Raw genomic sequence first — 14,682 nt, 5'->3', positions numbered from 1 at the left:
AACTTAAAAAAAAAATATTTTAGGTATAGGAACATGTATAGTTTAAAAGTAACTAATTGAAAAACCTTTTCACTAGTGAAATAAAAAAAGTGGGTTTCCATTTGTAAAAAATGATTTATGATAATTTTTTAATCGCTCAATTTCATGACAGCTACCGCCATTATTATATTTATATAACATTTGAACAATGTAATTTTTGAAATAGATAGCCACATGTCTTCTCTTTATGTCACAGTGGCTGTGGTAATCACTAAATTTGATTTTTAGGCTATACCATATTGAGTGCCGCCATATTGGAAATATTTTTAATCGATAGATTTCGTTGCAAAACAATGATGTGCAAAATAAATAATAGTTAGGTACTTCCTAAATATAACTGTTATGAAAATAAAAAAGTGTGCTTACAACGAATGGTCGTGATGTAAAACGTAATTCTACCAAGTTCGCAAGTGATATTCCAAAAAATAACAGGTACCTACTGTTAAGAGGTAATTTTTTGGAGACGTATTACTTTAAAACTGTTATCTCTAAATAACAGTTCACAACAGTCGTTACTTTCTAAAAGAAAAATTATAAAAGGAACACTGACCGCTATTGATCGTGATCTGAACTCTCTGCCGAGCTCACAAAACTTTTGGTTCAAAAAATAACAGGTATTGTTAAGAGGTAATTTTAGAGACTTATTTTTATTTAACGATCTGTAATTTAAGAACTACTATTTAAAAAATTTAGCACACAACAGTTGGCAACAATTGTCACTTTACAACAGTGCGCTGACACGGACCGATTTAGATTATATTTGCTTATCTTACTCTGAGTTGTTTCTATTATCTTACTGATCTTACTCTGAGTTGTCAACTGGCCATATATCGAAATTGTACCAACAGGTACTGTTAAGAGGCATTTGTTAAGGTATTGTTATTTAACGATATGTGTTACTTTAAAATTTGTTATTTATAAATGACAGAGTTCGTACACTTGTTACTGTCTAAAAATAACAGTTATGAAACCAACAGTGCTCTGTTGCGACCACTCGTTATGTCATATTCGGATCACCTGGCTACAAAATTTCTTATATCTGTGCTAGTAACAGTTGTTCATTATAACAGTCCAACGCGCAACAGCAACGGCTAGACGATGGGAGGTTTGGCTAGCTGCAGCCCGAATTTTATCAGTTTCGCGCAAGAGTAGCAAAGAAATAACAGGTATTAAAATAACAGCACGCTGATACCGATGGCTTGCGATGTGATGTCGTGATCACCGCACTAAGAAAATTTACCCAACATTTGAGTAAGCTAGTGTGGGTTACGAACATACCTATTTTATATTTTTACTTCTTTTTTACTGCTTTCTTATTGTAATATCATTGTAGGGAGAATTAAGTTGTAAAAATGATAGATCATACATGACTGTTTAAAAATAAATAATTGGAATATTACAGCTAGTGCGTACGTCTTTTGTTATTAGGGTTTCCGATAATTCAATATCATACTTTTTTCTCTATTTAGCCTAGCTTTTTGGCCTCCACTGTGTAGTAAATAACAAAATGAAGGCATTTATTTTTGATTTCCCAAGTGAAATATAAACAATATCCTTAGATACTTTGGCATTGTTTTCGCCATTCAACAAATACTTTAAAGTGTTCCATATTTTTCGACTCAAAACATCTTGTCAAAAAGTTTGTTCTGGATATTTATCAGACACGACTTCTCCATTTATATTTTACAAAAATTCTACCAAAAATTTCACCCCGAGGGTAAAACTACCCGAACTTTGGATGTTAAAAAATGAATTTCAGCATCGTCTGGGATTTGTTCTTTTTCATAATAAAAAATGGATATTTTTAGCGGAGAAGATTCTTTCAGGGTTTAGTCGCCTACGAATCTCATTCAAGATAAAAACAAGAAGTTTTGATTGTTTTGTCTTGTAAAATAAAATTTAGCTTATAAGTTTAGGACTATTGATTTTACATACAGATTTTATTTTATTTAAGGATTTAAGTCAAATTTAACTTTGGCTTTAGCTTTAGTTTAAATTTACGTTGTTGCTCTCGTGTATCTATCAAATTTGACATTTAAAAATAAAAAAAAAAAAAAAACGATTTTATTGGCCAAATTTCGAGAAAAATTGGAAAAATTGAAAATTGTTTCTTTTAATTTTACATATGTACAGGGTCGGTGAAATTCGACGCTTTTAAATGGAAACACCCTTTTCAGTAGGAGATAGACGAAAACTAATATCGATGTCTGGAGCTCAGTTTTCATCAAAAACATGATGGTGAAAACCGCACATCAATATCTGTTACCATTACAGATTACAGGGTGTTTTTCAAAAATGTGCATTTTAACAAATCGCTGTAACTTTTTGCTAAGGAAAATTTTGTATTTCTAGCGAAACATTTCGAAAACACCTTTTTACGTAAATTTAATGGTTTAAGTGTAATTTTCTAAAAATTAATAATTTAGAGTTATCAACAGAAAAATTGATTCTTCTTTATTTGGGACACCCTTTATATTTTTAATTAATTGAAAAGAATTTAAAATTACCTTTCAAAATATAGCACACTTGATATTTTGTTATAATCCCCTTCGAAATACAGAATTTTAAAAAAGTTCGCCACTTTTAACTAGTAGGCTTTGGACCTCTCATAGATGATCTGCTCATAATGGAACTCGAAAACATATTTTTCCAGCAAGACGACGCACCTCTGAACGCTAAGTTATCAGCAAAATTTTGCAGCCAATTTCAGGAATAGTTGAATAATAACCAAGATGCCAGCCGTTGGCCCGTCGAGGCCGCCTGACTTAGTGCCCATGGATCTAATCCTATGGATATATTTGCTGAAGAATAAAGGTTCCTTATTCTTCGTATAATCTAGACAAAGAATTAGAAATACTTAGCATGAGAGGGTATCTTTCACCCCCTACTGAGTTAATGAATTTCGCGAGAAATGTCCAAAAACTATCCCGTCTGTCCATAACAGAAGACGGTCGTTATATCGAACACCTGTAGCAAAATCTCATATGTTGGTTTGCTATTTATTTTTATTGTTAATGAATAGTTTAAATAATGTGTTGATGTTGGTTAATATATTTTTAAATTGTTATAAAATTCTGCATCTCTCATGAAATAATATTTTCGTTTTAATTGACGCTCACAGCTAGAATTTTTTTGCAACACAGCCGGTGCCGTTCAAACCCTACTTATTTAAAGCGGGCGAATTTTTATATACTCTATATCTCGAAGGGGAATCGAGCAAAATATCAAGTGTGTTATGTTTTTGGAAAGGTATACAGGGTGTCCCATATAAAAAAATCAAATTTCTGTTGACAATTCTTAAATTATTAATTTTAAAAAAATTATACTTAAACCATTAAATTCCGTAAAGGTGCTTGGGAAATGTTCTCATAAAAAATACAAAATTTTTCATAACAAAAGAGTTACAACCTTTAAATCTATATTCTGAAAAACGCCCATGTAACGGTAACAGATAATCGATATGCGGTTTACGGTAAGTGAACTCCAGACGCCGATGTGGTTTTCGTCTATCTCTAAGGGTGTTTCCGACCAAAAACATCGGTGTTCCCACCTAACAGGTCGGACCAATTTGGACGCGAAGCGAAACACCCTTTCTGGGAATGGCGAAAATTAACATCGGTATTTGGAGTTGCACATGATGTACATGATGGAAAAAACAGCACATCGATATCTGTTACCCTTTCAGGTTACTTCAAAAAATGTGTACAACAATCCTTCTTAACTTATATTTTTGTATTTTTAGAAAACATTTCAAAGAACTTTTTACATAGAATTTAACGGTTTAAATATATTTTTTAATTAATAATTTAAGAGTTATCAACAGAAAATTTGATTTTTTATGCAATTTTTTTTTTTTTATTTTAAATTCTTCTTATATTATAGTATTGTAACAAAAACTGAAACTTTTTACTTGAAAGAATAAAATATAATATAATATTAATAAAAATATAAAAATATTTTTATTCTGTAAACTTTGGCAGTACCAAAGCAGTACGGTTGTAGTATCAAGTCCAAATTTTAGGTCTAAATAGTACCACGTGTAGGTATTACAGCCTGGAAAAATATTCATCGCCTACCTCACCCGATCCCTTCCCGATCGTGCTTTTGTTGCAGAGATGCCACTTCTACCGATTTTCCCGGTAGATCTACTGATTGGCAGTCCATCTTCGATCTAGCAGAAATGGTATTTATTTTAAAATTTCTAATGAGTTATATTTTTTTGAATCACAAATACGACTAAAGACATCAAACTTTTAATTTTTAACTCTATGATCTAAACACTTCATTTAGCCAGCCATCGTTGACGCCGTTTTCCGATTAAACGGTACCTGGGTGATGAAATTAAATTACCAACAGTGAAAAATATTGAATAATTTTAAAGGCTTGCTTTAGCTTGGGAGAACTTTGCAAAGCGTGTCTAATACTGATCCCAAAATTCTAATTTTGGACTCACTGAAGTTGTGTATTCATATTTAATATATAATTTTGTGTTGTTTGTATTTTTCTATACCTAAAAGTACCGTATGATCGAAAAAACGGCGTCAATTGGCTTTAAATGACGATCGATGACATTTTCCATATAATTTTACATATAAAATGACGATCTTGTTTCATAGCCATCGCTGACGCCGTTTTTATTCGATCATACGGTGCCTTTTATACCCCAAAAACGAATTACTTTTGGAACGTCTGAAAAATACGTGTTAAAGTAAAAAGTTATCTACGGAAAATACAATTTTGGTAGTGGCAACACTGGGTTTGCTGATCGTTAACTCGCCATTTTAAACTTCTTACTTAAGTACTTTCTGCTTCTTGCCATCTTATTTCTTTCATACTTAAGCCAGACTGTGGTGAGAAGCAGTTGAGTAATAAGTGAGTGAAACATTTGTGTAACGGTTGTGTATTAATAATTAAAATGGAAGAAGTGAAAACATTGAAGAGGGAAGGGGAAGAAGTAGTGTCAGAAATTCGAGAGAAAATTATGAAAGAGGAAGAAAAATTAAACCAGATAGAACCAGGCAAGTACGAAACGTAGCAATATTTTTTATTTTAATATGGATTACGCTTTAAAATTTGATATTCTTAACCAAATAATGTAAGTAAGCTACATAATGTTTAATAGGACTTAATATTTTTCTGTAAAAATAATAAGTAAATATCATATTAATTCAAGTGGCACAATCCTTTTTCCTGCTGACAGCGACGGCGGCGCCCGTGCTTTCGCCGCTTATTTAAATGAACATTGCTGACCACCCATGTTTTTTGTTATCGTTTTCGGAGAAGCGATAAGAGCCTGTAAACTGCTGTATAGCTCTAGTCGGCTGTGTTGCCCTACCAAAATTTTATGTTCGGTAGAAAACTTGGTCAAAATTCGGTAGAAATCGCGGTAGATTAGATTCACTTATCATTAGATTTTAACACGTAGGTATTTTTATTAAGATGTGCTAAAATAATGCCGGGAAACCCATTAGCCAACACGCCACCCCACGTCATAAAGATCTGGGCTAATGTTTTGCTATTTAATTGCATGTATTGTGTACCCACTAGGCAACACGCCACTCCACGCTATCACACGTGTGTCGTCTGTCCCAGATCTCATGTGTACACTTTTTCCCACGTCGCATCAGGTGGACACACGTGGGCTCACGTGGGATAACGTAGCGTCGCATGGCGTGTGGCCTAATGGGTCCCGGCTTTAGTCGTTCTTGGGGTATAAAAAGATACTTGAAAATACAAACAACACAAAATTGTATACTAAACATGAATACACAAGACAAAGTTCTTAAATAAAATTAATAAATATCGTGTTGTGGTCCTGTTCAGTAGCGCCAACTTGTTGAGGGTCTTTTCGGGTGTGGAATTAATAACCAGGTATAGTCTGCCAGAAATGGGCGCTTTGAATTTTGACCGTTATTTTTACCAACATAGCAAATATAAATCCCTCTAATAAAAAAAGTTGCTGAATCTTCTTTAAATTGAGTGCCTGAACGAATCATATAGGTAACTCTTTTTTACTTTCGTGAAATAAAGGAAAATAATAAAACAGTGACAGTTCTTCCTCTTCTTGCAAATCAACACGAAATGTCATAATTGACAAAAGTAAAAAATCATCATCAACTTTTGACATTTCTAAATATTAAACCAATGCCGTCTCTAATAGAACAGCCACGGGCAAGATTTATGACGTCACGCTGGTTAGATACTACAGTTAATAAATTTGTTGTAGAGATACATGGAAAACATAATTATCCTCGTATTTTTGGTTCGTATTTTAAAAATGATGTTTATATACAGAGTATACATAGTACATAGTTTACATAAGAATATACTAATATAGAGTTAATAAATCCAATATAATATATACCTATTTATAGTAATAAATATTTTGTAAATAAAACTATGAACTATACAAATGCAGCAAATGTTTTAAATATACAATAATGAATAGGCAGTACATAAGATAATGGGTAAAATGTAAAATATATTTTAAATTTTGGGGGTTTGAAAATCGATCTAATTTAACAAAAACATTCAATATCTACATAAATAGTGATTACAGTAGTGAATAGTAAGTTATATAATACTGATGTATTATTGTTGCATTAACAAAATTTATTTTTATATATTATAATGTTTACTGCAATTAATAAACTAATATAAACTTTTTTTTTTTTTACATATATTTTAAATTATTATTCTTAACACAAAACATCTACATTGACTATGGAATTACGATTTCAACCATATTGGCAAGCATTTGCTGCTTTTGTATGGTTCATAGTTTATCTACCAAAGTATTTATTACTATAAATAGGTATATATATATTGTATTTATTAACTGTATATTATGTATATTTCATGTAAACTATATCATTTTAAAATACAAATTAAAAATACGAGATAATTATGTTTTCGTACACATATATTAAGTATTCTACAACATATTTATAAATCTGTGGTATCTAATAGCGTGACGTCATAAATCTCACTCCGAGGCTGTTCTATTAGCGACGGCATTGCGTCAGCATGGCCGCAAGTTGCTAACCTAATAAAATTAACACTAGAAAAGCCCGCGGGAACTGTCAAATTCAAAGTTATTCGTTTTACAGACTATACACTGTTGTTTTTTAATATAACTTAACTTTAATTATGATGAACTAATTACAATAGTTACCCTGAGGGAAACTGTGAAAAATAATAACGTGTTGAAGAGTAAAAAGAGAGTTGAAGAACAAAAGCAAAATAGTGTTGAGAGCAAAAGAAGGTTTCAGCAAAAAAAAGTATGAGGGCCTGTCTTGCAGTTCCTTAAATAGTATTTAAGCTACAGAAATGCTAGAGGCGTACAGTACAATTTATATATCCTTAAATCTAATATTCAGAGCAGTGGACGACACTGCCCTAAATTTACATTGTTTAGATAGACAGACGTCTGCGAAAGCTATATAAATTTATGATCAAAATTCCCAAAAGTAATAGTTATCGAATAGAAATTATATTGTAGGGTCGTTTATGACCTCAAAGGTATGAAGGTTTTTATTAGAGATGGTATATTCCTAAACTAATATTACAATGAGGACGGGATTATAACAATCGTTTTAGTCCCAAAAAATGAGAATTTTTCCTATGGACGCTCTTGTAAAACCCCTCGAGGTATATACGGCCTAAAATTTTCAAAAATACTTCTGGAAATTTTAATTTTCACCCAGGTACTTAATACTCGTTTAGCAGCAGTTCACTGTCTTACACGTTAAAATCAATTAAAATTCCTTCAGAAAATTTATATAGCCTCGGCTTCACAGAATACAGATCAGATTATACAGGGTGGCCCATCGAAAAAAAAAAGTCAATTTTGTTTGTGAAGGGGACCAAACCAAACCAAACCAAACCAAACCCTCTGAGCGGGGGTGTCATCCCCCAACTTTTTTCAAATGAAAAGGGGGGTCAAGTCGTATCGCAATGAAAAGGGCTTTCTATTCTCTATACTTTCCGGCTTCGTTTTTAAAAATCGGTCGAGTTATTGAAAATATGAAGGATTGAAATTTGAAGCATTTATTTAAACATTTATCAAGTATTGTGGGGTAAATTCCTTCGACCAACTTGCTGTTTTTCTTATTATTTCTAGATGTTTACGCATTTTTCACTTACCACAAGGTTGAACGATCAGGTGCAGTAGTTGCTAGATAGCTGTTCTGTGACTTATGCGTTAAAGTTCTTCTCAACATCATTCGGCTTTTAATAATTATGAACAATTATTATTATCGAACTTTATTTTAAAAATAATGAATGCGGCAATCGGGTTTGCGCAGATATTCAATGAACGCCATTCTGACAAACACCTTTATGGCAAAATTGTTCGCGAGTTAGTAGCAAAATTTCCTGAAACTGGTTCCGTTATAAACAAAAAGAGGCAGAGGGAAATCCTGTTGTAAATGAAGCTATTGAGGTATTCGTATTGGGCCAAGTTGCCATGGATAGTACGCTGAGTACAAGAAAATTAGCCAATGAAACCGGCGAGAAACGTACAAGTTTCCAAAGGATATTAAAAAAACGCAAGTTCCACCCGTACAAAATTCAGTTCGTACAAGAACCCAACGAAGACAATTTTGATCGTCGCTTGCAATTTTAGCAAGTATGTGAACGAGTGGCGAATAATAATTTCCTATTTAATGTCGTTTTTTTCGGACAGTGTACTTTCTTTTGAACGATGTAGTTAATCAGCACAACTGTCGGTACTGGGCTGAGGACAGCCTAGTGTTTTTTCACGAGGTGCACACAAAAAACCCTCAGAAATTGAACGTCTGGACTGGTATTTTGGAGATTCTATTGTAGGTCAGTTTAACGATATTGAGAAGAACTTCAACGCACAGTTGTCACGGTTTAAAGTCACAGAACATCTGGCAACTACCGCCTGATCATTCAACACTGTGGCAAAATGCGTAAATAGAAATAACAGAAAACTCAAATTGGTCGAAGAATTTATCCTTATCATTAACTCTGATAAATGTTTAAATAAGCTTTCCAAATTTCAATCCTCATATTTTCTCAACAATGATCGATCGATTTTCAAAAGCGAGGCGGGGAAATATAAGAATAGAAAGCTTCGTGCGGTGCCTGACCCCTTCCCGACGAAAAACTTGGGGATGACACCCGCTCAAGGTGAAAAAATTGCAATCGTTTTTGGGGCAAAAGTTGTCCCCCTCACAAACAAAATTGACGTGTTTTTGTATTTTTTGAAAAAAAGAATACCCTAGCCGTTATGCCTTGCAGAACGTTTTCGATGGGCCACCCTGTATCGTAATACATTAGAGATATGTTCTTTTTCAGGGTACAAAGACACCGTTTCTCCTGCCACTTCTAGTCAGACCCCCTCGCCAGGGTTCAGCGCCAAAAGTAACAAAGATGAGACTGCCCCCCAACACAAAACGGTACGCGCAAGAAGACTGATGAAAGAACTTCGCGATCTACAAAGGTACAGTAGACAATAACAGCAAAAATAACTTATTTATTTCTTATATAATATATTAATCGGTTTAAAACGTTCTATGTCTTCCGATGCCATCTCTCCATGCCTGTCTGTGTCTCCATGCACGGTCTCCTAGAGATCCTGCCAACTTCTTCTCGGTCTACCCGGTTTTCTTCTTCCTGCAGGTTTCCAGTTTATAATTTGCTTTGGGATTCTTATTTCTGCTATTCTTTGGACATGCCCGTACCATATGAGTTGACTGTCCTTTATCTCGTCTCTTATGCGTTCATTAGTTATTCGTTCGAGTCTTGATTTGCCTGCTGATCTTCTCCAAAAATCCATCCCTGTAGTTTCCAGCATTCGTTTTGTTGTTTCCTTAATTGGCCACACTTCACAGCTTTACGTGGTTATACTCTTGATGATGGTATTATATATTAGTGTTTTGTTCCTGTTGTTTATGCTTTTGTCCCACGGTATCCCATTTAATACCGTGATAGCATTCCTTCCAAGTTGGTTTCGTTCTTTAATTGCTGTATCCAACAGTCCATCATTTGTGATTTGCATACACAAATATTCGTATTTTGTGCAGCACTTAATTTTCTTCCCTTCTTCTAGTATTAGATCTTGTTGTTCTCCTCCGATACACATATATTCTGTTTTGTTAGTATTGATCTCGAGTCCCCATTTCTGATATTCTTCTATAAGCTTACGTGTCATATAATTTATGTCATCGTAATCTTGTGCTATGAGCACCTGATCGTTCGCGAAGCAAAATGTGTAGAGCATGTTATCCCCTATTGGTACTTGTTCGAGATATATCTTGAACAGTGTTGGTGAAATACAGCACCCTTGTTTCAGACCTTTGGTTCCATTATTATTTATTTTTGAGACCTTTGGTTCCACTTATTTATTTCTTACTGAATTAATATAACCGGCGTTTTAAGAGATGAAAAACCATTAAATACAATAGAGATTTTGAGTAATAATATAAAATAAAAATGGATACCCATCTATCTACTCTAATAATTGATTTACATCATTAATATTACATATAATAAATATACCACAGAACAGTTTCATCAACATCTCCTGCTATATTTTCAATGCCTGGCTTTTTTTTAGATTGCAGAATTCCAAACAAGACCCAATATTCAGCGTCGAACTAGTCGACGACAATTTATTCGAATGGTACGTTAAGTTGTACACAGTGGACGGAGACAGCGACCTCATGCAGGACATGGTGGAACTGGGTATCCGCTACATTCTGTTGCATCTGGTTTTTCCAGAAAACTTTCCCTTTGCGCCGCCATTTATGAGGCTCATATCGCCGCGAATTGAAAAAGGATTCGTAATGGAAGGTAAGAATAGGAAGTTTAGATATAGGGTGCTCCGAACTGTATTCCGGAAACTTCAACAGTATATTCTGCAGATAAAATAAGCAAAATTTCGTATAAATGTCCTAAAATGCCGGAAAAAAGTGACGGAGATACAGGGTGTAGAAGTTAAATTTTTATTTTGATTTTCAAATAATTTCTGAAGTAATGTTAATATTTGGATGAAAGTTGGTGTTTGGGAGTTTTTGACATGAACATTTTGATTTTGATGTCAATGTGATTCTTACTTGTAGAGGCGCCACCTACGTGTGTTTTGACTGTTTTCAAGAGTAATAACTTTCGTCGTACCTGTATAAAACTACTGAGTGAAAAATATACATTGCGTGATTTTTACGTAAAATGAGCTCTTGATAAAAATACTAGCAACCGTTCTCAAGATATTTAGAATAAAAATGGTCAATACATGTCATTATTAACAAAAATAAACGTGTAAAATAGAGTTATTTTACTGAAATTACAAATTTGCGAACTTTTTTAATTATTCATAAATTTTCTTCGAAAAAATGATGATAAAACAGTTTCTGTTGAACTTTTGGCACAAAACATTTAAAATTTATGATTTCAGTATAACTAACTATTTAGTCAGCATGTTTAATTTATGTCAATGACGACAAGTATTGAAAATTGATATTCATCTCGAAATCTACTCATGTGATTTTTAACGAGTTACCATTTTTATGTAAAAACTCGTAAATGTATATTTTAACTCAATAGTTTCCCAGAATACGAACGAAAAGTTATACCTCTTCAAACCAGTTAAAATATGGTGGCGCCCTCAAAAAGCATATTGACATTAAAATTTCATAGTCAAAAAACTCACAGACACGAATTTTCCTCTATTGATTACTTCAGAAATTGACAAAGAATCGAAAAAAAATGAAATTTTACACCCTGTACCTCAAAACTAAGCATTTTGCTAGTTTCATTAAGCTGCCGAAGTTTCGAGTTACGGTTCCGGACCACCAATATAATATAGTGCAACCTCTTCAATTGGAACAGCTAATTGTAATGACCTATACCGATGGCGAAGATTTAAGTCGATTTTAAAATTCCGACCGCAGCGCTGTATACGGCTGAAATCAGAAGTTTTCGCTTTGTATTTCACGCCGTCCCGTAGGGGGCGCTGTATTACAATTTAACGAACTTCGCGCGTTTTTTCAAAGAAAAAAAATAAATGCGACAGTATTTTGTAATATCAGCTGATAGTAAAAAGAAAAAATAAAGCTTAAAATTCAGCGAAAACTGCATCTTGATATCAAAAAATACTTTCCAGTAATTTCTTATGGCCTCTCTAGTCATAAACGTTTTTTCAAGCGACAAAAGTATTAATTTTTGCGGCGTAATTGACAGTATAAAAGTCATTTTAAAGTAAAAGCACTTTTGCACATAAGCATAAAAGTACGAAAATATATTGTTAAACTGACAAAAGTATCAAATTCAACGAGCATAACCGTAGTTTCTCGATATACAGGCATATAATTACATACGAGGTATGACTTTCAAATCTTTTATATTATTTGGAACGTTTGAAATTGTTTAAAAATTATTTGTGGCGCTTGAAAAAAGTAGCATGTTCTATTCAGGTACAAAAATGACTGTGCATCTGTATGTCCTCAAACGTACAGTCTCGCCACAAAAATATCATTTCAATTTCCGAGATACAATCGAGAGCTATTCTTAGTAGAACACCCTATATATCTTTATTTATTTTCAGGTGGAGCTATCTGTATGGAGCTACTAACCCCAAGAGGATGGGCTTCGGCTTACACCGTTGAAGCTGTCATCATGCAGTTCGCAGCCAGTGTGGTTAAAGGCCAAGGTAGGATACAACGAAAGAGCAAAGGTCAAAAAGTTTTCAACCGACGAACGGCAGAAGAGAGTTTCAGGTCGCTGGTACGAACTCACGATAAGTACGGCTGGGTAACACCCAGTTTAGCTGACGGTTAGAGTGGATACTTTTGTTGGAATCCACACATTTTATTTACTTACTTTAAGCATATGTTACAGATTGAATAATGTATCTAAATCATAACTAAATTATCCTGTTGGATCCAGGCTAGTTAATATAATTTAGTGCTGTATACCTGTCCCAAATTATAAACTATTTGATGTTTTAGTCAGATATAATATAGTTTATTTATAAATATATTGGGCCTATGTACAAAATGAATAAGATGCTCAGTTTTAAGTAGCTATTGATAGTTCTGAACAGACAGGATTTTTAAAACAACATCTTAAGCAAATTCATTATTAATATCATCTGATATAATTCGGTTTACATAAAAGTAAACATTACAAAATTCAAGTTATAGAATTTCATAAAAATTCGCCCTCATCCATACTATACCATCTGGAATCTTAGCTAACAGTGTTGATAAACATGGTTAGCTAAGTCTGTGGTTAAAGGTCATCATAACCAACAAAAGAATATGTGACAGTGACAGTTGTCTGCCATCTTAAAAATAATGTTTTATCTGTTTTGTCTTCTTTGGCTCTGGTCCCTTTTCAGCGGTCCTATTTGCCTGTTTTATCTGTCGTTTCTGGAATGTCGTCTGTCACAATCATATATTCTCTCATTGGACAGACTAGGTCAAAGTTTACAGATTAAATTCTGTAAGTTTACATAATTAAATCCTGTAAGTTTAGATAATTAAATTCTGTAAGTTTACATAATTATTCTGTAAGTTTACCTAATTAAATTCTGTAAGTTTACATAATTAAATTCTGTAAAGTTTACCTAATTAAATTATTTAAGTTTACCTAATTAAATTCTGTAAGTTTACATAATTATTCTGTAGGTTTACTAATTAAATTCTGTAAAGTTTACGTAATTAAATTCTGTAAGTTTAGATAATTAAATTATGTAAGTTTACATAATTATTCTGTAAGTTTACCTAATTAAATTCTGTAAGTTTACATAATTAAATTCTGTAAGTTTACATAATTAAATTCTATAAGTTTGCAAATTAAATTCTGTAAGTTTACTAATTAATTATGTAAGTACATAGCGGGTAAATTATGTAAGTTTACCTAATTAAAATTATTTAAGTTTACTAATTAAATTCTGTAAGTTTACGTAATTAAATTCTGTAAGTTTACCTAATTAAAATTCTGTTAAGTTTACCCAGTAAATTCTGTAAGTTTACATAATTAAATTCTGTAGGTTTACCTAATTAAATTCTGTAAGTTACATAATTAATTTTGTAAATTTACATAATTAATTCTGTAAATTTTTACTATTAATTCTGTAAGTTTAATAATTTAATTTCTGTAAGTTTACATAATATAAATTATCTATGTTTACCTAATTAAATTCTGTTAACGGGCACCTAAGTTACAGATTAATCTGTAATTAACTAGATACTTATTACAGGTACTGTAACACTTCATTTCGTTTGTGTGTGCAAAAATGATTGTGGTGAGGAACCCAATGTCACTAAATAGAATATTAGATGAAAATACAAACTATGACGATATATAATGGATAATATTATGTTAACACAAGATTCTCTCTGAATTGATCTACAGTCGAGTACGTAAAGGTCTCATCTTGTATTAGTGTTTATGTAGCTTGTTTAAATTATTCATGTCATATTATTTATAAGAATTTTAAGTATTTAGCTTGTTAAATTTACAATTGTAAGAAAGAATGTTCACTTGCAGTATTATAAATATGTATTTATTTGCTTCTTACGACGGAAAGAGAAAAAAAAAAAAAAAAAAATGTGTTTATTTTATGAATGATTTTGTCTCCTATGGGTTTGTTAAATCTATCCTCTCTTTTGG

The 14,682-nt window shown here is 32.6% G+C and overlaps 1 protein-coding gene across 2 annotated transcripts in view; it reads left to right on the top strand.

The window, feature by feature from the left end:
* LOC115889223 (ubiquitin-conjugating enzyme E2Q-like protein 1) overlaps nucleotides 1-13,625 on the top strand; it is a 30,192-nt gene extending 16,567 nt beyond the window's left edge. The window contains exons 1-4 of one of the 2 annotated variants that reach the window (XM_030909171.1): nucleotides 4,886-5,057; nucleotides 9,364-9,508; nucleotides 10,625-10,860; nucleotides 12,611-13,625. In XM_030909171.1, coding sequence (XP_030765031.1) covers nucleotides 4,955-5,057; nucleotides 9,364-9,508; nucleotides 10,625-10,860; nucleotides 12,611-12,843 — 717 coding nt within the window. In that variant the 5' untranslated portion in view covers nucleotides 4,886-4,954 and the 3' untranslated portion in view covers nucleotides 12,844-13,625. Of the gene's footprint in view, nucleotides 1-4,885; nucleotides 5,058-9,363; nucleotides 9,509-10,624; nucleotides 10,861-12,610 lie in introns of those variants that run through there. The other variant, XM_030909170.1, reaches the window with a different exon arrangement.
* The last annotated feature ends 1,057 nt before the right edge of the window (nucleotides 13,626-14,682 follow it).

Source organism: Sitophilus oryzae, unplaced genomic scaffold (assembly GCF_002938485.1).
Source record: "Sitophilus oryzae breed Bouriz unplaced genomic scaffold, Soryzae_2.0 scaffold_811_pilon_pilon, whole genome shotgun sequence".
NCBI lineage: Eukaryota > Metazoa > Arthropoda > Insecta > Coleoptera > Curculionidae > Sitophilus > Sitophilus oryzae.
Note: the sequence above shows the minus strand (reverse complement) of the source record. Positions and strands in the feature narration are given on the sequence as shown.